Genomic DNA, 26,552 nt, shown 5'->3' with positions numbered 1-26,552 from the left:
GTTTGTCAGACAGACCTTCAAAGTAGGATCTATGCATGCCTGCGTTTCACCAATCAAATGCAGTCACTGGTGACGTTTGACTCCGTTTCACCAATCAAACAGAGCCAGGCGGTCACGTGATTAACTGCACATAAAGTTTCAGCGGCAAACAACAACAAGCTTAAGCTTACATGAACTCAACGTCAAATTTGAGGAAGCACAACGCGGTAAGTAACGTTAGTAGATATTTTGACTGTCACCGTAGTTTGATGTTAGCTTCCTGCTATGAATCACTGTCAAATGTACATCGTGTGGGGACATTTATTAACGCACTGCAGCCTCATAGAGAGACAGACAAAGACACACACACACACACTCACGCATAGTCGCACACACACTCACGCATGCATACAAACACCAATGAGAAGTGCGCAGTGTGTTCCCAGGTGCAGCCCACACCTATCAGTTTATGGTTTGCGTAAAGGCTAACTTGTTATTTTCCTTTGTAATATCTGCCTACTGAGCCTATGGTGCTGTTAAGTTATTGTGGCTCAATTTGCCTTACTTTTTTTATGTTAATGTATTATTATTTAATATATATTATTGTTTTAGTTGCTTAAGAGATATTCCTGGCTCTGAATTTGCTCATTGCTATTTTTATGTTTTTGTGCATTATTTGTTGCCGTCATCATTAAACGAACAGGTTACTCATCAGTTACTCAGTACTTGAGTAGTTTTTTCACAACATACTTTTTACTTTTACTCAAGCAAATATTTGGGTGACTACTCCTTACTTTTACTTGAGTAATAAATCTCTAAAGTAACAGTACTTTTACTTGAGTACAATTTATGGCTACTCTACCCACCTCTGATGTCAAATGATAATTTTCTCAAATAAAATGTGTTTTTTGTTAATATTTTTGGGTGGTCTAGGAGAGGATTTGCACAGTATCTTACGAGAAAAATTAATTTGGTTTTTGAACGATTTTGTTTTCAGCCGACCTTCTCAAACACAAAAACAGAGCTACCGCCAACATATATCACCTCGATAACCAGAAATTATGGAGGGGTGGGAAAAAAATCGACAAATTTAGAATCAGTGACAGAAATGTACAATAAAACAGGTGTAACATCTCAGAGACAACATTTTAAGTTGCCACGTGTATCAAAGCGATAACATTTTCCAAAATATGATTTCACCACGCACCTCTTCCATGAGTTTCTCCTCATTGGCTTTCACCAGCTCCTGCTCTGCTTCCTGTATGCCTTTCCTCACCACCTCGGTCATGTTCTCCAGAAGCTGCAATGGAAATAATGTAGAACGCCACCATGGAAATGATAAAAACGCTAATCATATTTAAACATTAAATTAATATATCATGTCTATCAGGTAAAGATTCCAACCTAAATAAAACAAAATATATAATTTTTGGAAATAGGAAAAATAACATACAGTGTCATATAAGAATTGATGATATGGAGATAGAAAGGGTGTATTCAACAAATTTTGGGGGAATCTATATAGATGATGAATTAAATTGGAAACTGTACATAAATATACTTAAGACAAAGATGGCAAAAAATATTGCTATGTTACATAAAATCAAAAACTGTAAATCAAAAGGCTCTTAACATGTTATTTAATTATTTCGTACTCCCTGATCTTAATTATTGTGTTGAAATCTGGGGTAACAATTACAAAACAAACATCAACTCTATATTCTGACTTCAAAAGAAAGCGATACGAATTGTAAATTACGCAGTTTATCATGACCATACCAATGCTCTGTTTATTCAATTAAAAACATGAAAACTGCGTGGTCTTGTTGACCTCAACACTGCTATTGTGACGTACAAAGCTCATAACCACACGCTGTCTGGGTGTCTACAGGAGAGGTTCAAACCCAGAAAGAATCCCTATGAACTCAGAGGTTCAGGTGTCTTCCAGGGGCCGTACTTATCAAGCTTCTTAGAATTACTCCTAAGAAGTCTGCTAAGAGTTGACTTAAGAGTAAATAAATTCTTCGCTGAAAGCTGCACTTAAAAGTTAGTTATCAAGCGTCTTACTCACACTTTCAGCGAAGTGTAGGACTGAATCTTAAGTGTCACACTCAGAGCTGAATTACGACATTACTATGTGCCGTAAACGCAATTTTAGGTGACGTCATTTCTGTGTCCATAGAAATGACCAATCACGGAAGGGAATCCGTTGTCTAAGAATAAAGAAATACCTTGGAAATATTTAAGTGGACAATGGGAGTGTATATTTTGACAATAAACTACAAAATAATACAAAACAAACTAGTCCCCGCCGGCACTCACGCTACCGCTCCCTCTCTTCTATCGCCCACACACTCACTGACGTCACTCACCTCACGGCCACACACATACGCTACTGTCATAACATTTTCTTTCCAATTCATTAATTAGGCAACTAATTTGAAACTGGTGTGGGTGGCTCTATATATACTAGCCCACTGCAGACACATGCAGAAATCAACAAAGAATCGAAAAGTATTAAATCTGTGACAAAAATAATACCCGCTCTGTCTAAACGATACCGTTTGATCAGCTGCTCGTCATCAAAAAAGCAAAAAAACATTGTTCCGTTCCCTGAACGTTCGCGCACGTCTCTCTCGCCTCAGTGCCATCCCCTGCTGGCAACTCCTAACCACTTAAGACACCTCTGAAGGTCTCTTAAATATCGTGGAGAGTAGGAGTGATTCTTAGACTTAAGAACGTTGATAAAAAGCTTTTATTCTTAAGTTTGAGAGTAGGACTAAATTTCGCAAATTCTCAGGACTTAAGTGTAAAATGGCACTCTAAGAAGCTTGATAAGTACGGCCCCAGAAAGCTAAGATAAGAATGACCTTAAAAAGTAGATGTGTTTCTGTCAAGAGGGTTCAACTGTGGAACAGCTTGGATAATTCCTTAAAATGTTCCAGTTTCATTCACACATTTAAAAAACACTTTAAGACCAATGTCTTGAAAAAATATATCACTCTTGAATCAACACAGTAGTTAATACTATGATCAATGTTAATTAAAATACTAAATGTGGGATATAAATAATAATGGAAGTGTAATTGTTTGTGTATAGTATATAAATTGGTTCAAAGGTTTAACATATGTACAAGGATATTTCACATGCCTTTACTGTGTATATAATTGAACTGTGTTTATGTTGTGTATAATGTGTATTTATAATATGTTGTACAAAGGACATTTAATAATTTTCGGAAGTTCATTTTGTACAAAGGACATTTCATAATTTTTGGAAGTTCATCTTGTACTTGACATTGTTTATAGGGTTAGGCGCAATAAGTGTTCAACTTCAGCCTAAACCCTTTCGGTCTGCAACATTTTCATTTTCAATCTATGAATGTACAACTGTTTGTTTATTTTGTTGACGATTGACCGAAGAATAATAAAATAAAAACATTTTTTTAAAAAAATCTATCCATCCATCTATCCATTTTCTACTGCTTGTCCCTTTTGGGGTCGCGGGGGGTGCTGGAGCAGCTGAGATTCCATAATTCACTTCACTTCACACTATAGTTATTTGAATGACTCTTACCATAATATGTTACGTTAACATACCAGGCACGGTTTTAGTTGGTTATTTATGCCTCATATAACGTACACTTATTCAGCCTGTTGTTCACTATTCTTTATTTATTTTAAATTGCCTTTCAAATGTCTATTCTTGGTGTTGGCTTGTATCAAATAAATTTCCCCAAAAAATGTGACTTATATAAGTTTTTTTCCTTCTTTATTATGCATTTTCGGCCGGTGCGATTTATACTCCGGAGCGATTTATAATCAGAAAAATACGGTAATATACCGAAAATATTGTATGATTACAAGAACATTTGAAAGAGAATATATTCTGCTGTACCCAACTTTTCAAATAATAGATTTGACATGCAACTTGCAGGGTTTACTATTAGGTATCGGTAGGGGTGTAACGGTACGTGTATTTGTATTGAACCGTTTTGGTACGAGGGTGTCGGTTCGGTTCGGAGGTGTATCGAACGAGTTTCCACACGGACATATTAAGTAGCGTAACGCACGTTGTGTAAACAATGCACACCGAGGCACAACACACGGCATGCTAACAGCTAACGGGCTAGGATAGACTGACCATACGTCCTCTTTTCACCGGGCATGTCCTCTTTTGCGGAGCTGTCAGGGCGGAGTTTCTTAAATGCCTCAAATGTCCGGCATTTTGAGTTAGGGTTGCGTGTATTTTCAATGTACGTTCAGGGTTAAGAAGGGGTTGAAAACAAAACAAATTGTGCGCGCAGCAGCATTGGTGAGGGAGGGGCAGAGACAGAGAGAGAGAGTTATGATAAACGCGCATGCGTCGCCAGGCTCTGCTTTTTATCCATAGATTTATCACATTTAATTTTTTATTATCTATAGCAGGGGTGTCAAAAGTGTGCCCCGGAGGCCATTTGCGGCCCACAGCTAATGTTTTAAAGGCCCACGGCACATTCTAAAAATACTATTCAAATAAACAAAAACATAACAAAAGTGAAATAAAAAAGCTTAAAGGTGAAATGTAATTTAGAAAAAGTTGCAATGTTGACTAATAAAACAAAGCTGTTTTTTTTTCTTTCAAACTGTCATTGCTCAAAACATAATATTGAATCAAAATCAATGTTATTATGAATTATTGACCTATCCAAGGTTCCCATTACTTCACATCAAATATTCCACTAAGAAAAATATTTTTGGTGGAAGATTTTGCAAATTTGGTAAATAAATAACCCGAAAATGTATATTTTGTAGTTTTCTTACTGTACCGAAAATGAACCGAACCGTGACCTCTAAACCGAGGTACGTACCGAACCGAAATTTTTGTGTACCGCTACACCCCTAGGTATCGGTGTAACTGGAAAAAAAAAAATCTATATGTTTTTTTTTTCCATTTGTATTTCATCTGATGAAATGCACTTCATTTATATTACCTTCAAAAACTCGTTACATTCGGCCGAATCTGCATTAATTTAGCACTGAAATGCTACCTGTGAGTCTAGTAAGGACTAGCGATATAGAACATGGATGGATGTTCATGTACGGCCTTCATATTGGTCATTGGTCATGAAATATACTGTCAATGACAATAGATGTACAAAATAAATAATTACCCGTCCACTCTCTTCAATGTCTCGACCCAGGTTAGCTATTATATTTACAAGCTCCGCAACGTCAACGTCTTCAGCTACCATGCCTACGAAGATAGCACACTCTCTTCCCTCACCGTCACGATCAGTGCCTAGGGGTGAAAAGGACATTTGGAAAAGACAAATATTCAAATATTCATTTTACCTTTGATTCTCAAAACATGGAGGTGTACAAACCGGTGGAGAAAATGATATCGGTGTCCAGGTCTTGTAATTTCTTCAGCAGTTCAGAGGTGATTTTTTTCATTTCTTCCATTCTCCTGGTATCATCGATTCCCACAGCCTGTGGTTCATACCTAAATATAGACATGTGTGTCATAGTGTTAAGTGACATAGCTTACCAAAAACAGAATGAAATGATGTGTTCATGAAAACAAAACCTTCAGGTAGATTATATTTTTAACGCAAAAAAATAAATAATTGCAAAGGACGGTGTCAATGCACTAATTTGCCATGCAACTTCGGCATCCACCTACTCAGTGGCCTAGTGGTTAGAGTGTCCGCCCTGAGATGGGTAGGTTGTGAGTTCAAACCCCGGCCGAGTCATACCAAAGACTATAAAAATGGGACCCATTACCTCCCTGCTTGGCACTCAGCATCAAGGGTTGGAATTGGGGGTTAAATCACCAAAAATGATTCCTGGGCGCGACACCGCTGCTGCCCACTGCTCCCCTCACCGCCCAGGGGGTGATCAAGGGGATGGGTCAAATGCAGAGGACAAATTTCACCACACCTAGTGTGTGTGTGACAATCATTGGTACTTTAACTTTAACTTGGATTACTAGCAGTGATAACATGTTTTTTTTCTTACCAAAAAACTACCATAAAAGGAAATACAGCCGTCACATGTATAAGTCACAAAATATTAAAAATATATTCCAATTGAAAAAAATATGTAAAGACAGAACAATAAGATCATATGGACAGCCATAAGTGTTTACATTTTGCTTTATATTTATTATTTTACTTATTTTTTTGCCTGGTTTTGTATTTGTTTTGTATCATCCCGTGAGGTGTATATCACTTTTTTTTGTTCGGTTTGTACTTCATGAAGTTCTGCACTTGTTGTGTTTTTTTGTTTGTTTTCATTATATTTGGATGTATTTGTTTGGTTTGTATGCTATCCATCAAGTAAGACCACATATTATGTTGAAGGGGGCAGGAAAATATAACATTTTCTTCATCCTCTACCTTCTCAGGCATTGGTGTGTAAATGTGTTTAGTTGCTGAGGTTTAATTGTCTATTGATCAAAGATGCACATCAATGAAGGAGATGAATACAAAATGAATGAACATAAACTCTGCAAGATCCAAAACAAAGGCAAAAGAAAAATGCTGCATATCCCAAAACCATACACAAACACCCCAAACAATGCATGAGAGAAATGCAGAGCTATTATTAAGTGAGTCAAAACATTGCTATGTAATATATGGTTGCTCTATAAGCAAATATTATAGCCAAGTGTTTAACAAAAACAAATAAAATTGTAACTTCCCATTCCGCCTCTTCAAAAATCAGCCAACTTAAAGCCAGACAAACATCCTTCAGCTCTGGCTGCCCCGATATGCTGATGAACGTTTGTTTTGTACTGTGAATGTCCAGCATTTCTCTCATGCAGCTGTGTTAAGGTTGTGTGTGTTTATGACCTTGCAGCAATGATATAAATGTAGAAATGTTCCCGTTGCATTTGTCAGATGGTGTTTGGGCGGTTTTGGATCATTTCTGTGTTTGCAGCACTTGAAGGTTGTAGCACAGCTGCATCGTAGCTGCCAATCAGGACAGAGGACACCGACAAGAGAAGCGAGGGAACATACACTACCGTTCAAAAGTTTGGGGTCACCCAAACAATTTTGTGGAATAGCCTTCATTTCTAAGAACAAGAATAGACTGTCGAGTTTCAGATGAAAGTTCTCTTTTTCTGGCCATTTTGAGCGTTTACTTGACCCCACAAATGTGATGCTCCAGAAACTCAATCCGCTCAAAGGAAGGTCAGTTTTGTAGCTTCTGTAACGAGCTAAACTGTTTTCAGATGTGTGAACATGATTGCACAAGGGTTTTCTAATCATCAATTAGCCTTCTGAGTAGGGATGTCCGATAATGGCTTTTTGCCGATATCCGATATTCTGATATTGTCCAACTCTTTAATTACCGATACCGATATCAACCGATACCGATATCAACCGATATATGCAGTCGTGCAATTAACACATTATTATGCCTAATTTGGACAACCAGGTATGGTGAAGATAAGGTACTTTTTAAAAAAATTAGTAAAATAAGATAAATAAATTAAAAACATTTTCTTGAATAAAAAAGAAAGTACAACAATATAAAAACAGCTACATAGAAACTAGTAATGAATGAAAATGAGTGAAATTAAGTGTTAAAGGTTAGTACTATTAGTGGAGCAGCAGCACGCACAATCATGTGTGCTTACGGACTGTATCCCTTGCAGACTGAATTGATATATATTGATATATAATGTAGGAACCAGAATATTAATAACAGAAAGAAACAACCCTTTTGTGTGAATGAGTGTAAATGGGGGAGGGAGGTTTTTTGGGTTGATGCACTAATTGTAAGTGTATCTTGTGTTTTTTATGTTGATTTAATAAAAAAACAAAACAAAAAAAAACCGATACCGATAATAAAAAAAACGATACCGATAATTTCCAATATTACATTTTAACGCATATATCGGCCGATAATATCGGCAGGCCGATATTATCGGACATCTCTACTTCTGAGCCAATGAGCAAACACATTGTACCATTAGAGCACTGGAGTGATAGTTGCTGGAAATGGGCCTCTATACACCTATGTAGATATTGCACCAAAAACCAGACATTTGCAGCTAGAATAGTCATTTACCACATTAGCAATGTATAGAGTGTATTTCTTTAAAGTTAAGACTAGTTTAAAGTTATCTTCATTGAAAAGTACAGTGCTTTTCCTTCAAAAATAAGGACATTTCAATGTGACCCCAAACTTTTGAACGGTAGTGTAGTTCAAATACAAAGTAGACCCATTACTCCAATAGTTTTTGGCTTTTCAGAAATTTCTGTCTTCGGGGTCTGTGCTTTACCACCATATTGTATGGTGTATAAATACGGCTACTTCTGAAATAATTACCGTATTTTTCGGACTATAAGTCGCAGTTTTTTTCATAGTTTGGCCGGGGGTGCGACTTATACTCAGGAGCGACTTATGTGTGAAATGATTAATGCATTAGCGTAAAATATCAAGTAATATTATTTAGCTCATTCACGTAAGAGACTAGACGTATAAGATTTCATGGGATTTAGCGATTAGGAGTGACAGATTGTTTGGTAAACGTATAGCATGTTCTATATGTTATAGTTATTTGAATGACTCTTACCATAATATGTTACGTTAACATACCAGGCACGTTCTCAGTTGGTTATTTATGCCTCATATAACGTACACTTATTCAGCCTGTTGTTCACTATTCTTTATTTATTTTAAATTGCCTTTCAAATGTCTATTCTTGGTGTTGGCTTTTATCAAATACATTTCCCCAAAAAATGCGCCTTATACTCCAGTGCGACTTATATATGTTTTTTTCCTTCTTTATTAAGCATTTTCGGCCGATGCGACTTATAGTCCGAAAAATACGGTATTATTTCAGTGTAAATCTATATCTATCTATAGTGTAAATAAAAGTGTGGCTGTAATATGGAGTTCACGGTAAGCCATAATCATGGTTTGGTTCTACTTCGGTTTTTAAGTCACGGTTCATTTTTTCAAAATAATCTTACTCATCTCACCATATGAAACGTAACTTACTTCACCGAGTATTATTTATTTATTTTCATTGTGATTACTTATGGAGTATATTGTGAATAAATTGAGAACACAGGAAGTGAACAAAAGTTTTAGCAACTGTTATGTAAAAGTTAAGGGGTAGGATTAAATAAGCTCTGCTTCTTCCTACTCCTTTTCCAACATGTTGAAAAGAGAAACTGGAAATTGTGATGTATCATGTTTAGAGATGTCCGATAATGGCTTTCTTGCCGATATCCGATATTCCGATATTGTCCAACTCTTAATTACTCATTCCGATATCAACCGATACTGATATATACAGTCGTGGAATTAACACATTATTATGCCTAATTTTGTTGTGATGCCCTGCTGGATGCATTAAACAATGTAAAAAGGTTTTCCAAAATAAATCAACTCAAGTTATGGAAAAAAGTGCCAACATGGCACTGCCATATTTATTATTGAAGTCACAAAGTGCTTTTTTTTTTTTAACTTGCCTCAAAACAGCAGCTTGGAATTTGGGACATGCTCTCCCTGAGAGAGCATGAAGAGGTTGAGGTGGGCGGGGTTTAGGGGGTATAGCGGGGGGTGTATATTGTAGCATCCCGGAAGAGTTAGTGCTGCAAGGGGTTCTGGGCATTTGTTCTGTTGTGTTTATGTTGTGTTACGGTGCGGATGTTCTCCCGAAATGTGTTTGTCATTCTTGTTTGGTGTGGGTTCACAGTGTGGCGCATATTTGTAACAGTGTTAAAGTTGTTTATACGGTCACCCTCAGTGTGACCTGTATGGCTGTTGACCAAGTATGCGTTGCATTCCCTTGTGTGTGTGTGAAAAGCCGTAGATATTATGTGACTGGGCCGGCATGCAAAGGCAGTGCCTTTAAGGTTTATTGGCGCTCTGTACTTCTCCCTACTTCCGTGTACACAGCGGCCTTTTAAAAAGTCATAAATTTTACTTTTTGAAACTGATACAGATAACTTTGAAACCGATACAGATCATTTCTGATATTACATTTTAAAGGATTTATCGGCCGATAATATCGTCAGCCTGATATTATCGGACATCTCTAATCATGTTGTATGCTTGCATGTTCGAAATAAACTCAAACTCAAATCATTTTTGGGTACAATAAAAGGAGCAAAATGCAAATATTTAAAAATTGCCATACATATACATATATATATAAAAACATTCCTGAAGTTTGGTTCTTTTATGAATTTATTATGGGTCTACTGAATATGTGACCAAATCTGCGCGCGTGCCACACACACACACACACACACACACACACACACACACACACACACACACACACACACACACACACACACACACACACACACACACACACACACACACACACACACACACACACACACACACACAGAGACACACACAGACACACACAGACACACACACAGGTTATCATTTGGAATGGGGACCAAGTTTTTGATCATCACTTGTGGGGACCACCCTTTCTACAGGTTGTGGAGGCATAACATTTTTTAGGTATAATGTATATGTATATGTATATACACGTCTTTAAATCTCTGGATTGATGAAGTAATGTGCTGATCATTCTTACTGGGGACCCTGGGAAAAAATTGTTAATATGGTTCATGGGGACCAAATTTCAATAATTTTGCATAATTCACACAAATTTGTACGTGACTCATGAGGACCATTTAAAAAAAAAAAAAAAAAAGTTCAAATTAAAAATGACATGATGCCATCGTGCAAATGTCTCGCACTCAAACTAACCAGTAAACATGTTTTATGGGCCAAAGCTTAAAAATCACTTAGGCATCTTCAGAATGGATCTGACTATCATTTAAAACGGTTTCCCTTTAGGGGACCTGTTTTTTTGTCCCCATACCGTCAGAGATCCCCTAAAGGTGACGGTGTAAACAGAGCGATGTCCCCATTAAGTAAGCATTGCCAGAACACACACACACACGTGTGTACAGTATATATATATATTAGGGCTGGGAATCTTTGGGTGTCCCACGATTCGATTCAAAATCGATTCTAGGGGTCACGATTCGATTCAAAATCGATTTTTTTTTTTTTCAATTCAAAACGATTCTCGATTCAAAAACGATTTTTTATTTTATTTATTTTTTAAACAATACACAACAATACCATAATAATGCAATACAATTTAATTTTGGAGTTCTGAACTTGTAATTTCTTGCAGTGTTTATTAAGTGGTAATATGTCACATTTGTCCCAATTAACTTAATACCCTGACAAACAGTCATATTCAGTGATGACATTATTGATATAAAGAAGACAGGAGTTAACATGTGACAGGTAAAAAAATTATGTCGTCACAATACATCGATAGCTTATTATACTGAGAGCCAATATTTATACCATGAATATTATTTTCACTTCTTATTTTTGCAGCTAAGGGTTCAATAACCAAATTAAATAATAATCCAGATGCAGGACATCCCTGTTTTACTCCTCTTTTTAACAAAAAAAGGTTCTGAAATATGATTATTGGTTTTGACTGATGCCATGGGCCTTGTATAAAGCATCTTAATCCATTGTATAAAATTATCTCCAAATCCAAATTTACGTAATGTGCAAAACATAATGAGAGCAGTTTATGCGGTGGAATGCCTTCTCCGCATCAACACTACATACTGCTGTGGGATAAGGGAGACTTCTAGCATAGTAAATAACATTAAACAATTTCCTTGTATTGTCTGAAGATTGTCGACCTTCTATGAAGCCAGTCAGTAGGAATTAATTTTCCTATTACATTTGATAATCATGTGGCTAAGATTTTGCCAAGATTCAAAAGGATTGTCTATTCATGGAATACATAGATTTCAGCAGGATCTACCCCAGTCTGCTGACATGCAAGCAGAGTAGTAGATTTTTGTAAAAAGCTTTTATAATTGTAAAGGACAATGTTTTATCAACTGATTGCAATAATGTAAATTTGTTTTAACTATTAAATGAACCAAAAATATGACTTATTTTATCTTTGTGAAAATATTGGACACAGTGTGTTGTCAAGCTTATGAGATGCGATGCAAGTGTAAGCCACTCTGACACTATTGTTCTTTTTTATTTTAATGTCTAATGATAATGTAAATGAGGGATTGCATTGTTATGGTATTGCTGTGTATTGTTTTGTTGGATTTATTAATAAAAAAAATCGCTTTTTTAAAAATGAGAATCGATTCTGAATCGCACGTCAGAATCGCGATTCGAATTCGAATCGATTTTTTCCCCCACCCCTAATATATATATATATATATATATATATATATATTCAAACTTACATTTCCCCCCCCCCCCACCCCCCCCCCACCCTATTTCTTTTTTCAGTATGGAGCCCCTGAAAAGGAACAAGTTTACTATAAATCCACCAACCCGCAGCAGATTTATGCCTTACCGGACAGCTCCGAGGCCAGGCCAGCTAAGATCCTCTATGTATGTGAGATAGGGCGAGTGCCGGTGAGTTTCCTCTTTAAAGTCTTGTCTCAAGCATATTGTGGATGTCATCATGGGCACCAGCTCTGCCAGTTTCTGTACCAGTTCATCCACATCTTTGAGTTGAGTCCCGAAAGCTGTTCATAAGGTACAAATGACAAAATATATATATTATTTTATTAATGGTGATACCTTCAAACACAATTTTAACACTATGTGGACAAAATTTGGTGTTTTAAAAAATAGTATTTGTTGTCATTCACTAGCATTTGTGTTACCTGCAGCCGTGAGGAGGGGGCTGAAACGAACACAGGTGCCCTCATCCTCGAGTTCCACTACATCCACGCCACTGGTGGGAACCATCAATGCGAGCTCCTCTCCAAGCTACACACACAAGCATCAGATCATAACCACGAAGCCAGCAGAAGTTTGTAACTTAATCACACGGAGGAGTGTTGACTATTATTATATGCGTTCAAATTATCATTTGTTGCTCATTGTTCCATTTTCCCCGCACAGAAATGGGGAAAAAGGGCTTTTGTTTACTCTGCTCCTTTTACATGAAACATGTCACAAAAAGACTGGAAAATGATTGAACTTATTTCATGAAACACTTTTAAATCCGGATTGAGAGCATTCGAGATTAGATTTTGAAATTGTAACTGTTTTTCTTATTGTGTATGACACATACTTGCCAACCTTGAGACCTCCAATATCGGGAGGTGGGGGGTTGGGGGTGGGGGGCGTGTTTGGGGGCGTGGTTATTTACAGCTAGAATTCACCAACTCGAGTATTTCATATATATATATATATATGTATGAAATACTTGACTTTTAGTGAATTGTAGCTATATATATATATATATATATATATATATATATATATATATATATATATATATATATATATATATATATATATATATATATATTTTATTTACATAAAAGAAATACTTGAATTTCAGTGTTCCGGTGGCTATCCATTAGATGGCAGTATTGTCCTGTTTAACTTCTCCGTTCATGATGAGTATATCATTTCGGCCACCGTGTTCAATGGAGAAGTCTGTTCTACATATTTACAGGCAACATACACCTTCCCCTTCGAACTGTCCTGGATGAACTGAAATTCTTGTTTCCATTCGTTTTGGAACTTGCAAGCGTATTTCTTCATCTTGCTCGTCGATGGCGTCGCCATGTCTGTAATTTCCTCGTTCTTCTGCTTCGTCTCCTTGTTGTGTGCGCAGTTGTGCACTCTACTCTCTAAAAGCCCTAGATGTTATGATGTCATTGGGCAGGCAAGCTGTTTATATTGTGGGAAAGCGGACGTGAGAAGAGGCTGTCCCCACTTAGTCTCAGGTCCGCATTGAGCCGGAGGGGGCGTGGCCTCCAGCTCCGGCTGAATACCGGGAGTTTGTCGGGAGAAAATCTCTGCCGGGAGGTTGTCGGGAGAGGCGCTGAATACCGGGATTCTCCCGCTAAAAACGAGAGGGTTGGCAAGTATGGTATGACATGTATTATATGCAACTATCTAGGGCTGGGCGATATATCGATGTACTCGATATATCGCGGGTTTGTCTCTGTGCGATATAGAAAATGACTATATCGTGATATTGGAGTACGTTCTCACGCAGTTGCTTTTAGCTGCGGGCATTACACTACAGGCTCTTCTCACTCTTTCTTGTCTCTCCTTCTCACAGAGACGCAAAACAAGCGCGCCTTCTTACATACGTCACATACCGTCGCGTCACACACCCTCGCGTAGCAGAGAGGTATCAGCATGGGTAACGTCGGCTGTGGTGCGAGTGGTAATACGAGAGAAAGAAGGTGCGAATCTGGTAACAAATGAAGGAAGAATTAATTCCTAAGAAAAACAGCAGGGGGTCCATCGTCTGGCGGTGGTTTGGCTTCAAGCGGGAAGATGTCGAATAAGTATGTGGCAAAAGTGTTGCTACAAAAAGTAGCATTACTGCTAATATGTAGCATCATTTGAAAAGTCACCCGCTAGAGAATGAAGAGTGCTTGAAACTCCGCATGTCAACATCTCCGTTCTGTGCCACACCCACAAAATGCCGAAGCAACCATTTCCACATCAACACCGTATGAAACAAATAGTCAACAACAGAAGGAGATAACGCCCGCAGTAACCTACCACATAGCGAAGGACATACACTATTTGATTTCCTATTATGCAGCTCATTTTTATTTGACACTTATTGAAATATCTTGTGTGACATCATGCACAAAAGTGCACTTTATTTGTTTTAAACTATTGTAGTGGCGTTCTGTACAAAAAGTGCACTTTAATTTAGTGTTGTTTTGATATGTCATCTTAGTGCACTCATAGCTTGTTTTAAAATGTCTCTGACAATCTTGCACTTTCTGTTTGGAAATGACATGAATGTTTGTGCCACTGCTTAATAACTGTTTAATAAATACACTTTTGCTAAATTGACTTAATTGTGGTTTCCCTCTCTGCATGAAAGGAGCATATATTAATGCAGTATGAACAAGGATGTTTTTATGTAGACACGTAGAATCATCATACTGCTGTGATTATATGCATCAAGTGTTCATTCAAGGCTAAGGCAAAATATCGAGATATATATGGTGTATCGTGACATGGCCTAAAAATAGAGATATTAATAAAAGGCCATATCGCCCAGCCCTACAACTATCTTCTGCTGCCTCTTGGCCAGGACTCCCTTAAAAAATAGATTTTTTAACTCTCAAATGGGACTTTCTTGGTTAAATAAAAGTTTGAATAAATAAAACAGACATTAAAGGATCAAATAAAGGCTTTTAAACTACATAAAAACAGGTTCACAGCGGGTGTATTATGGGGCGCCATAGCAGGATGGATATCACTCAGTGTTAAAAGCCATGGAATAAAAGTATGTTTTTAAGAGAGATTTAAAAACAGGAAGAGAGGAGGCCTGTCTAACACTCAGAGGTAGGTTGTTCCAGAGCTTGGGAGCAGCAGCGGCGAAAGCTCTGTCACCTCTAAGCTTCAGCCTTGTGTCAGGGACCGTCAGTAGCAGCTGATCGGCTGATCTTAGGGATCGGGTGGGGCAGTAAGGCTGAAGGAGGTCGGAGAGATATGTTGGCGCGAGGTTGTTTATAGACATTTAAAAACAAATAGAAGGAGTTTAAAATTGATTCAGTAACGCACAGGGAGCCAGTGAAGGGACGCCAATATAGGGGTGATGTGCTCACGTCTGCGGGTCTGTGTTAGCAGACGAGCAGCAGAGTTCTGTACGAGCTGCAGGCGGGCGAGGGAGGCCCGGCTAATGCCTACATACAGGGCATCGCAGTATTCTAGACGAGTCGAGATAAAGCCGTGGATTAATTTCTCGAGATCATGTCCTGATAGAAGCGGTTTCATGAATGACTGCAATGGAAATGCCAACATAAAAAGAAAGTCAAAATTGCACAAAAAATGTATTACTGTAAATCATTTACCAATCTATTGAATGCGTCAAGCACTTCTTTCTCTCCAGCACTGTAAGTCTCCAATGAACCACCGCTGCAAGCTGGAAAATAAGACAGCAGAAGTCAAAATTGTAATCCGCAAATCACGTTACGAACACAAATAAAAGCATACATTCGCAATGGAACTATCCCAAACAAAGCCACAGTAATAACATTTAGCACACACTGATTGTGGAACACCAGTATCCTGTTGACAGTTAACAGAGCTTAGTATTTTGCCTGCCTGACCTTGGTCCTGGAGACTAAAAAATACATGATTACATTTTTGGCCAAGAGTCAAGTCTTAAGGCGCACTGACAATAGGCCATCCGTACCATGCTGGACTTGGGCTAGTTTTCCGCTTCCTCCCCTGACCTGCACTCACAATGAGCATTTACACTTTTGTACTACTGCAATCTGACTTTATATTGGGGGGGGGGGGGGGTTTATTATTATTTTTTAATTAATTTTTTTTATTTATTAATTTTTTTTCATAAAGAAATACAATAATGTGTGCTTACGGACTGTATCCCTGCAGACTGTATTGATCTATATTGATAAGTAATCCATATATTCTGTTTTTTATGTTGATTTAATTTTAAAAAAAAAAAAATATATATATATATATATATATATATATATATATACCGTAATTTCCGGACTATAAGCCGCACCTGACTATAAGCCGCACCAGCTAAATTTAGAGGAAAATACAGATTTATTGCTCCATATATAAGCCGCACCCGACTATAAGCCGCAGGGTTTTGATGTGTAATTACCGTAGTATATAGGGGTTCCTGCTACCACGGAGGGGATTGTTGGGACAGAGATGACTGTTTGGGAACGCAAAGCGTCCCATTTATTAACAATAAATCTTTCAATCATTCAATCAAACTTTCACATCTTTGACATGGCGAACAGCATTCGTGCAGAGTACAAATAATACAACGGTGCAAAGTAATACAAAGTGCTCGCCTGTACGTTATCAAAATAACCAGCCTACCGGTATATGAAAAGTCAGTCTTTAATCATTGTGTCATCGTCTTCCTCCTGCGTACTAAAACCACCGAAATCCTCTTTGTCGGTGTCGGAGAAGAACAGGCCGTAAATAAGCCGCACCCTTGTATAAGCTGCAGGGACCAGAACGAGGGGAAAAAGTAGCGGCTTATAGTCCGGAAATTACGGTGTATATATATATATATATATTTATTTTTTTTAATTTCTTGTGCTGCCCGGTACCAATCGGTCCGCGGCCCGCAGTGATTGGGGACCACTGCTCTACAATACAGGCCTGATTGGTGGATAGCTGCAGAAATTGTTGTCCTTCATTCCTCTCTCCACAGAGGAATGCTGTAGCTCTGACAGAGTGACCATCGGGTTTTTGGTCACTTCCCTGACTTGGGCCGTTATCCCGCGATCGCTCAGTATAGATGACCAACCGGCCAGGTCTAGGACATAGTCCTGCACTGCAAAAACTGAAATCTAAGTAAGATTAAATATCTCAAATAAGGGTGATATTTGCTTATTTTCTGTCTGATAAGATAATTCTTCTCACTAAGCAGATTTTATGTTTTACTTGTTTTAAGTGTTTTGGTCCTAAATGATGTCAGTAAGATATTACAGCTTGTTGCTGAGATTTGATGACCTATATTGAGTAAAACATGCTTGAAACTAGAATATCAACTGTTGCAAAGCTGTGTCATCAACACTCACGAGTATAAAACTACTTTTTTAAAGTAATAATTTCTTACTTCAAGCATGAAATCAAAAATCATGATGCCGAGCGCATATCATTACGTCAAGATAATGGCACTAGCATTTACCTAAATTAAGAATATTTTTCAACATATTGAGCAAAAGGTCTAATTTTTTTTTGTACCAAGAAAAGTGCACTTGTTATTAGTGAGAATATACTTATTTTAAGGTATTTTTGGGTTCATTGAGGTTAGCTCATTTTAATTGTTTTGGAAAGTCTTGACAAGCCGAATTTTCTTGTTCTATTGGCAGATAATTTTGCTCAGTTCAGATAAAATACCACTAATTTTTGTATTTTTTTTTCTTGTTTTTGAACACTGACTTTTTGCAGTGTGGTGGTTCCAACCTTCTTCCATTTACTGACGATGGGAGTTCACCGTGCTCATTGGGACCTTCAAGGCAGTAGATATGTTTCTGTGCCCTACCCTGGATCTGTGCCTCAAGACAATCATGTCTCGGAGGTCTACAGACAAGTCCTTCCAATTAATTCTTGGTTTGTGCTCTGCCATGCACTGTCAAGTGTGAGACTTTATAAATAGACAGGTGTGCGCCTTTCAAAATCATGTGCAACTAACTTAATTTACCACAGGTGCACTCCTATTAAGCTATAGGAACATTTGAAGGATGATCAGTTGAAACATGATGCCTCTGAGCTCACTTCTGATAGTCATGGCAAAGAATGTGAATACTTATGTACATCTAATGTTGCATTTTATATTTGTAATAAGTTTGCAAAAATTATATAAATGAATACATTACTAAATGTGGAAAAAATTAAGCACTGTGAATACTTTCCAGATGGACTGCAAGAGTTATAAACATGTACCTCTTATTTATCCAACTCTGCCACACTGTTAGCTATAAGCTAGGGGTGTCCAAAGTGCGGCCCGGGGCCATTTGCGGCCCGCAGCTAATTGTTTACCGGCCCGCCACACATTCTGGAAATGCTATTGCAAAAATAAAAAATAAACATTAAAAAAAGTAGAATGAGTTTTTTTTTTCTTTTGTCTATCTTTATTTTTCTTTTTTTGCCATTGCTCAAAAAACCCAAAAACAAAACAATGTTATAATGAATTATTGACCTATGCAAGGCTCCAATTATTTCAAATATTTCACTTTAAAATGTTTTATGTGGAAAATATTGCATATATTGTGTGGTTGCCATACAAAAACATCAACGTTTTCTTTGACAAAATAGCATAAAACAAACAAAATAAATAAAATTGACAGATATATCTGAAGTTGATCTCGTAACTTAAGTGTTGAAACTAAAAAAAAACCTAATACAAATGTATCACTTTGAGTGGGGCACCTTTTGTATCCTAAAGATATTTAATGGCATTTTATTTATCTTTTCACTGTGATTACTCAAAAATAACAATGAATTAATATCAACGGTGTCTAGCATTATTGATGTTTTTAAGGCTCTAATTACTTCACATCAAACATTGCTTTCTGAAGGTTTTGGGCAGTGGGGGAAATACTGCATATTTCAGTTTTATTATAAAAAACAAAGTTGTCTTGACAGAAAAGGCATAAAACCTTTTTGTTTTTTTAAGTGTTGTATCAACCTGAAGTTGATATACTGTAGAGATTTACTGTAAGCGTTAAATAAAAAAAATAAAAAAAATAATTTGACTTGTTTTTAACATTTTAATGACTTAGACCCTTTATGGTCCCCGGGAGCCCTAAAGGTAAAAAAACAAACAAAATCCATATATTTTGTTATGATTTGAAAATGAAAACTATCAAAATGGCCCCCGCAGGCTTTCATTTTTCCGTGTGCGGCCCTCAGTGGAAAAAGTTTGGACACCCTTGCTATAAGCTAAGCAGCAAAACAGTAACAAGCACACATAACACGCTGTTAATGACTGATTGGCTGCGTGTGAATAAATATGTGCCATAATCGCAGCCAAAGGCAGTCAATGCAAATAATGATGTGTGTGACCTTTGTTTTTGGCAGGGTCGTGGACATTATAGTATGCTCTTTGAGACACATACCTGCACTGCTGTCCGTTGACAATTTGATCAGTATCACAGAAGAGCTGAGTTCATCTTCCACCTGTTAGAGATGCACACACAAACACAGATGGTTTATTCGAGATTTGATGATCATTATGATCCCATTTCAATGCTGACAACTGTAAGACATGCAACAAGATATCAGTTAAAGTGATGTGATCATGCGGATGTTTTTACTGTTTCAGTAAAAACATGTTTGTCCATTTTAACTTAAATGTACATTTGTTTGAATCTGAATGAAGCAACTGCTTTGTATTTAAATGGTAGCCAATCTTTGGTCGGTAGCTGTTTAACAGTACAGCAATTCTAATTAGATAGAAAGGACAGGACGGACGAATTGGTAAAGCATCAAATAATTGAAATCCCCATTCCCTTGTTTTTAATGACAACATCTTTAATATTGTAAAGGTTTAAAGATGAGCTTTTAAAAATGCTACCAAGTTAATGAGGCAGTCAGTACTAATTAAATACGTAGAGTATTTGTTTCCTGTTTAATTATAAAGGTGGCCCTTGTTTTACGATATTGTTTGTTATAATGTTTTGTGGTTATGACGCATTGACATAAAATATTAATGCTAAAAAAATAACTACTTATGTGCGTGCTGTGGAAGAATATGTACACTAGGCATATGTAGTCATGCACGACTACTAGGGGTGTAACAGTACGTGTATTTGTATTGAACCGTTTCGGTACGGGGGTTTCGGTTCGGTTCGAAGGTGTACCGAACGAGTTTCCACACGGACATATTAAGTAGAGTACCGCACTTTGTGTAAACAATGCACACCGAGGCACAACACACGGCATGCTAGCAGCTAACGGGCTACGATAGACTGACCATACGTCCTCCTTTCACCGGACATGTCCTCTTTTGCGGAGCTGTCAGGGCGGAGTTTCTTAAATGCCTCAAATGTCCGGCATTTTGAGTTAGGGTTCCGTGTATTTTCAATGTATGTTCAGGGTTAAGAAGGGGTTAAAAACAAAACAAATTGTGCGCACAGCAGCATTGGTGAGGGAGGGGCAGAGGCAGAGAGAGCGAGAGAGTTATGATAAACGCGCATGCGTCGCCAGGCTCTGCTTTTTATCCATAGATTTATCACATTTAATTTTTTATTATCTATAGCAGGGGTGTTTTAAAGGCCCACGGCACATTGTAAAAATACTATTAAAATAAACAAAAACATAACAAAAGTGAAATAAAAAAGCTTAAAGGTTAAATGTAAATGAGAAAAAGTTGCAATGTTGACTAATAAAACAAAGCTGTTTTTTTTCTTTCAAACTGTCATTGCTCAAAACATAATATTGAATCAAAATCAATGTTATTATGAATTATTGACCCATCCAAGCTTCCCATTACTTCACATCAAATATTACACTAAGAAAAATATTTTTGGTGGAATATTTTGCAAATTTGGTAAATAAATAACCCAAAAATGTATATTTTGTTGTTTTCTTACTGTACCGAAAATTAACTGAACCGTGACCTCTAAACCGAGGTACGTACCGAACCGAAATTTTTGTGTACCATTACACCCCTAACGACTACAGTGCGTCACTTTTGTTCTTTTTAGTTAAGTATTCCAATCCATTCCAAGTGTGAGGGAGACTCTTCTGATGGTAATGCATCAAAGAAAAGGAAAGTAAACGTGAGTGCATCATAAAATACTTGTGTGTAGAAATGAAAATTGGCTGCATGCTCAAAGCCGCTCGATTGCCGCAACCATCGTTAAAGGCCTACTGAAAGCCACTACTACCAACCACGCAGTCTGATAGTTTATATATCAATGATGAAATCTTAACATTGCAACACATGCCAATACGGCCGGGTTGGATTAGTAAAGTGCAATTTTAAATTTCCCGCGAAATATCCGGCTGAAAACGTCTCGGTATGATGACGTTTGCGCGTGACGTCACGGATTGTAGCGGACATTTTGGGACAGCATTGTGGCCAGCTATTAAGTCGTCTGTTTTCATCGCAAAATTCCACAGTATTCTGGACATCTGTGTTGGTGAATCTTTTGCAATTTGTTTAATGAACAATGGAGACAGCAAAGAAGAAAGCTGTAGGTGGGAAGCGGTGTATTAGCGGCAGGCTGCAGCAACACAAACACGTAGTGGCTACGTTGTAGCCGGTGTTTCATTGTTTACATTCCCGAACGATGACAGTCAAGCTTTACCATTGGCCTGTGGAGAACTGGGACAACAGACTCTTACCAGGAGGACTTTGAGTTGGATACGCAAGCTTGTGGAGATGGGACAACAGAGACTCTTACTAGGAGGACTTTGAGTTGGATATGCGCTACCGTGAGTACGCAGCTGCGGCTTCCAAACATTTGATCGCTTGCCCGTACGTGCGTGCCGCTATGTGCATGTCACATACGTAACTTTGGGGAAATATATGTGCTGTATGAACTTTGGGGAGGTGAACGGTACTTTGGGCTGTGGGATTGAGTGTGTTGTGCGGGTGTTTGAGTTGTATTGGCGGGTTATATGGACGGGAGGGGGGAGGTGTTTGTTATGCGGGATTAATTTGTGGCATATTAAATATAAGCCTGGTTGTGTTGTGGCTAATAGAGTATATATATGTCTTGTGTTTATTTACTGTTTTAGTCATTCCCAGCTGAATATCAGGTCCCACCCGCCTCTCACAGCATCTTCCCTATCTGAATCGCTTCCACTGCCCTCTAGCCCTTCACTCTCACTTTCCTCATCCACAAATCTTTCATACTCGCTCAAATTAATGGGGAAATCGTCGCTTTCTCGGTCCGAATCGCTCTCGCTGCTTGTGGCCATGATTGTAAACAATGTGCAGATGTGAGGAGCTCCACAACCTGTGACGTCACGCTACTTCCGGTACAGGCAAGGCTTTTTAACAGCGACCAAAAGTAACGAACTTTATCATTGATGTTCTCTACTAAATCCTTTCAGCAAATATATGGCAATATCGCGAAATGATCAAGTATGACACATAGAATGGATCTGCTATCCCCGTTTGAATAAGAAAATCTCATTTCAGTAGGCCTTTAAGGATTAAAGATGGTGTCTTTGAACACGTGAAAGGACATTAAAAAGACAGTGAGCAGCGTAGTGTTCTAATTATTAACATTAAACCCTTCTCTCCCTCCATTGCAAGGCTTCTTCCAGTGTGCAAGACAGGCACAGGCATACAAGTTAAAAATGTATGGTGTATGCTGCAATGGAATGAAAGTTAAACATCAGCAGCAAGAATTTGGGGTTCGGTATAATCTAAAGCATGGAACAAGAAGCATCTTCTTGAAGATTCGAGAAGGTTGAGGACCCTCATTCTACAGCACTAACTATCGACACAAGTAGTCTAATGTTGCTGACAATCAACAGATTTTGAATTGAGAAAAAAATGAGCAGCAACAGTCCTTGAATATTAATGACCCTTGAATTTTTCTACCCAAAAAATAAGTGCAAAGGCATTTCCTGAAGTACCTCTAAGAAGATGCTTGTGTCGAACACCCTAGAAACAATAAGGAAGAAGTGAACAGTCCATCAGCGAATGAAGACCCAAATACCGCTGAGCTGATGTGGGTGAGGGAAGATGTTTCAGAAATTAAAAAGAGACAGAAAGGAAAACATAAATAGGCAAGAGGCAAAGAGAAAGGTGAAGACAGACAGGTCCCACCTACAATAGAGAGCATGAGAGAGCCCAGAAGGTCTCGTAGGGATGCCCCAGAGATGGGCGGGATCGGCGACCCCACTCCCTGCAACCAAGGCAACCCATACTGACTATTATAACCACTTATTCACATCTTGCCGACACTGTGCAGCTTTACAGTGAACATTCTGAACATAACCATGACCTATTTGAAAAAGACCCTTTCATCAAGTCACGGTGGGATAATATAGTCATTCTTAAAATTCTGACACCATAGTTTACCGCATCTGGAGTGGAAAGTGATATTCTAGGAAATCAGCCCTTCTTTGACTTAAGAATGCATCAGTCAACAAACAACAAAAACAACAAATCTCATCATTTATACTTTGTAGCATAGTGCAGAAACAATGACACTGTTTTAGTGCAACATTACTCTAAACTGGATTTTTTACGTTTCTCCTATTCGTAATCTCCCATCCAGACTTTGAAAACGCCCACCCAGTGCAAAGGAGACAAGTGCGTAAATTGTGAACGAAGGCGACGGATTTGGCGATGACGTCTTTTTTCCGCTGTGTAAACATCCTTGAGCATGGTGTTGTCTTTATACTTCACTGAAATCCATGAAAAAGATAACACTTTAAATTTGAAAAGGACTTATCAATCGAGGCAGTTCATGTGTGTGTTGTCATGGTGATTTGCGTCACACCGTCTTCTTCCTTACTGGATATAACTCCATGAATGAAACTTATTTCACTTGTTATTATAACCACCCTGATGTTATGTGCACTGTTAAAAGTTCTGTGTGTATGGAGGATCCTTTGAAGTCTGTCTGTGAAGCCGTGACCTGACAGGATTGGCTTTAAGACAGCTGTTTGTGTCTTTCTTTGTGTGTATGTTTTTTTAATTATGTGTGTGTGTGCTTGCACCCAACATAAATCGATCGAATCAATTGATTAAAATTGATAACATTTTAAAATTATTATGCTTGCTACATTCTTGTTGATAATTATGTTTAAAATTCTTGACGATCACCTCCTTTTATGACATCTACTAGACCAGTGTTTTTCAACCACTAGTGTGCCGTGGGAGATTATCTAATTTCACCTATTTGGGTTAAAAATATGTTTTGCAAACCAGTAATTATAGTCTGCAAATGATTTGTTGTTGTTGAGTTTCTGTACTGTCTGGAGATCGGCAGACTTACGTTATACTCTTCCATATCAGTAGCTTATTGCTTTGTAGATGTCGTAAACAGCGGGAGGCAGTGTGCAGGTAAAAAGGTGTCTAATGCTTAAACCAAAAATAAACAAAAGGTGAGTGCCCCTAAGAAAAGGCATTGAAGCTTAGGGAAGGCTATGCAGAACGAAACTGAGACTGAACTGGCTACAAAGCAAACAAAAACAGAATGCTGGACGACAGCAAAGACTTACTGTGGAGCAAAGATGGCGTCCACAATGTACATCCGAACATGACATGACAATCAACAATGTCCCCACTAAGAAGGATAAAAACAACTTAAATATTCTTGATTAGGGTTGGGTATCGAGTATCGAGTATCGATTGGAACCGGGACTAACTTTCCGATTCTCCCGGAATCGTTCAAAAGTTTAAATTTCGATTCCTATTTTCGATACCAGTCCGCCGACCGGAAAAAAATATGTCCGCCGAACCGGAAGAAGAAGCCGCTGAACACCAACGAAGAAGCGCCCACCGCCGGAAGTGTTAGCATAGCCGAGCGAGTCAGTCAAGCTCAAGCATGGATAGCGGGCGTCGGCGGTCGAAAGTGTGGCTTTACTTTACAAAAAAAAATGAAATAACCGCGAAATAACAGAGCTCCATGTCCATCAAGAAACGAGTGGAGAGAGAGCTGCAGATGTACCAGGACGTTCCACCGATACTTATGTCTGACGACCTTGCTGCATGGTGGTGGAACCAACAAAAGACTTATCCTTTGCTGTCATATCTCGCTTTCTCCTATTTATGCATTCAAGCTTCTTCCACACCCAGCGAACGTGTATTTTCCACAGCAGGAGACACTATCTGTCCAGAACGCTCACGCATCCTGCCTGAGAAGGCGGATATGGTCATTTTCCTAAACAAGAACTGTCTCTGATTTTATACTGTACCTGCTGCTAATCTGGACTGGGTTGTTTCTTATTGTTTATTTGCTTTTCTGCGCCAGGTTAGCCCATCAGTGGGAGCACGGTGACATTTTTAAGTACCTGCAGCATCATACACTTGTGTGTGTAAAGGTGTTTTCATGAGGTTTCCTGCAGCATCATACATTTGTGTGTGTAAAGGTGTTTTCATGAGGTTTCCTGCAGCATCATACACTTGTGTGTGTAAATGTGTTTTCATGAGGTTTCCTGCAGCATCATACACTTGTGTGTGTAAAGGTGTTTTCATGAGGTTTTCAAAAATAAAGCTCTCTTGAGGAAAGTGTACCCCTGGGAAAATGTATTCATAATTTATAATATTTATATTCAAGTTCATAGATTTGATATTTATATTCTAGTTGAAAACAGCCCTGTGAGGAATTTATAGTAAAGTTCATAAAAAGTTAATAGAATTAAAATTGATGGAGAATGTCAGACTATTTCATTCAGAAAGACTGTAGGTTAGCTAGCTCATTTAAAATATCCTAAACTTTTTTTTGACCCTGCCTCTTAAAAGAATTGGAATCGAGAATCGTCAGGAAACGGAATCGAAACAAAGAATCGGAATCGGAATCGTTCGAATTCAAACGATAGCCAACCCTATTCTTGATTGCTAAAACAAAGAAGAAGTGGGGAAATATCGCTCAAAGGAAGACATGAAACTGCTACAGGAAAATACCAAAAAAAGAGAAAAAGCCACCAAAATAGGAGCGCAAGACAAGAACTAAAACACTACACACAGGAAAACAGCAAAAAACTCAAAATAAGCCACGGCGTGATGTGACAGGTGGTGACAGTACACCTACTTTGAGACAAGAGCTATAGTGATGCATGCTTGGTTATGCTTTAAAGTCATATCCAACAATTGCGACTTTTTACTGTCAACTGAGTTTGTTTTTTTTAATTTCTGCCTCAGGATTTTTTCAACGCAAAAAATGTGCTTTGGCTCAAAAAAGGTTGAAAAACACTGTAATAGACAATACAGTATACAGTGGGGCAAAAAAGTATTTAGTCAGCCACCCATTGACAATCAATGGGTGGCTGACTAAATACTTTTTTGCCCCACTGTATATGTATTTTCTATTAAATAGTCACATAACCTAATATTAAAACTTGTATGCATT

The 26,552-nt window shown here is 38.0% G+C and overlaps 1 protein-coding gene across 3 annotated transcripts in view; it reads right to left on the bottom strand.

Annotated features, from left to right (window-relative positions):
- pdxdc1 (pyridoxal-dependent decarboxylase domain containing 1) overlaps window positions 1–26,552 on the bottom strand; it is an 84,365-nt gene that overhangs the window by 13,029 nt on the left and 44,784 nt on the right. For all 3 annotated transcript variants that reach the window (XR_009824618.1, XM_062037299.1, XM_062037300.1), the window contains exons 14-20: window positions 19,629–19,689; window positions 15,864–15,934; window positions 12,684–12,789; window positions 12,368–12,542; window positions 5,346–5,464; window positions 5,133–5,260; window positions 1,187–1,279 (exon numbers count right to left, since the gene is read on the bottom strand). Coding sequence is in view for 2 of the 3 variants with exons in the window: in XM_062037299.1 (XP_061893283.1) it covers window positions 1,187–1,279; window positions 5,133–5,260; window positions 5,346–5,464; window positions 12,368–12,542; window positions 12,684–12,789; window positions 15,864–15,934; window positions 19,629–19,689 (753 nt within the window). In the remaining variant the exon portion in view is untranslated. The remainder of the gene's footprint in view (window positions 1–1,186; window positions 1,280–5,132; window positions 5,261–5,345; window positions 5,465–12,367; window positions 12,543–12,683; window positions 12,790–15,863; window positions 15,935–19,628; window positions 19,690–26,552) is intronic.

This window comes from Entelurus aequoreus, linkage group LG25 (assembly GCF_033978785.1).
Source record: "Entelurus aequoreus isolate RoL-2023_Sb linkage group LG25, RoL_Eaeq_v1.1, whole genome shotgun sequence".
Classification (NCBI taxonomy): domain Eukaryota; kingdom Metazoa; phylum Chordata; class Actinopteri; order Syngnathiformes; family Syngnathidae; genus Entelurus; species Entelurus aequoreus.
Note: the sequence above shows the minus strand (reverse complement) of the source record. Positions and strands in the feature narration are given on the sequence as shown.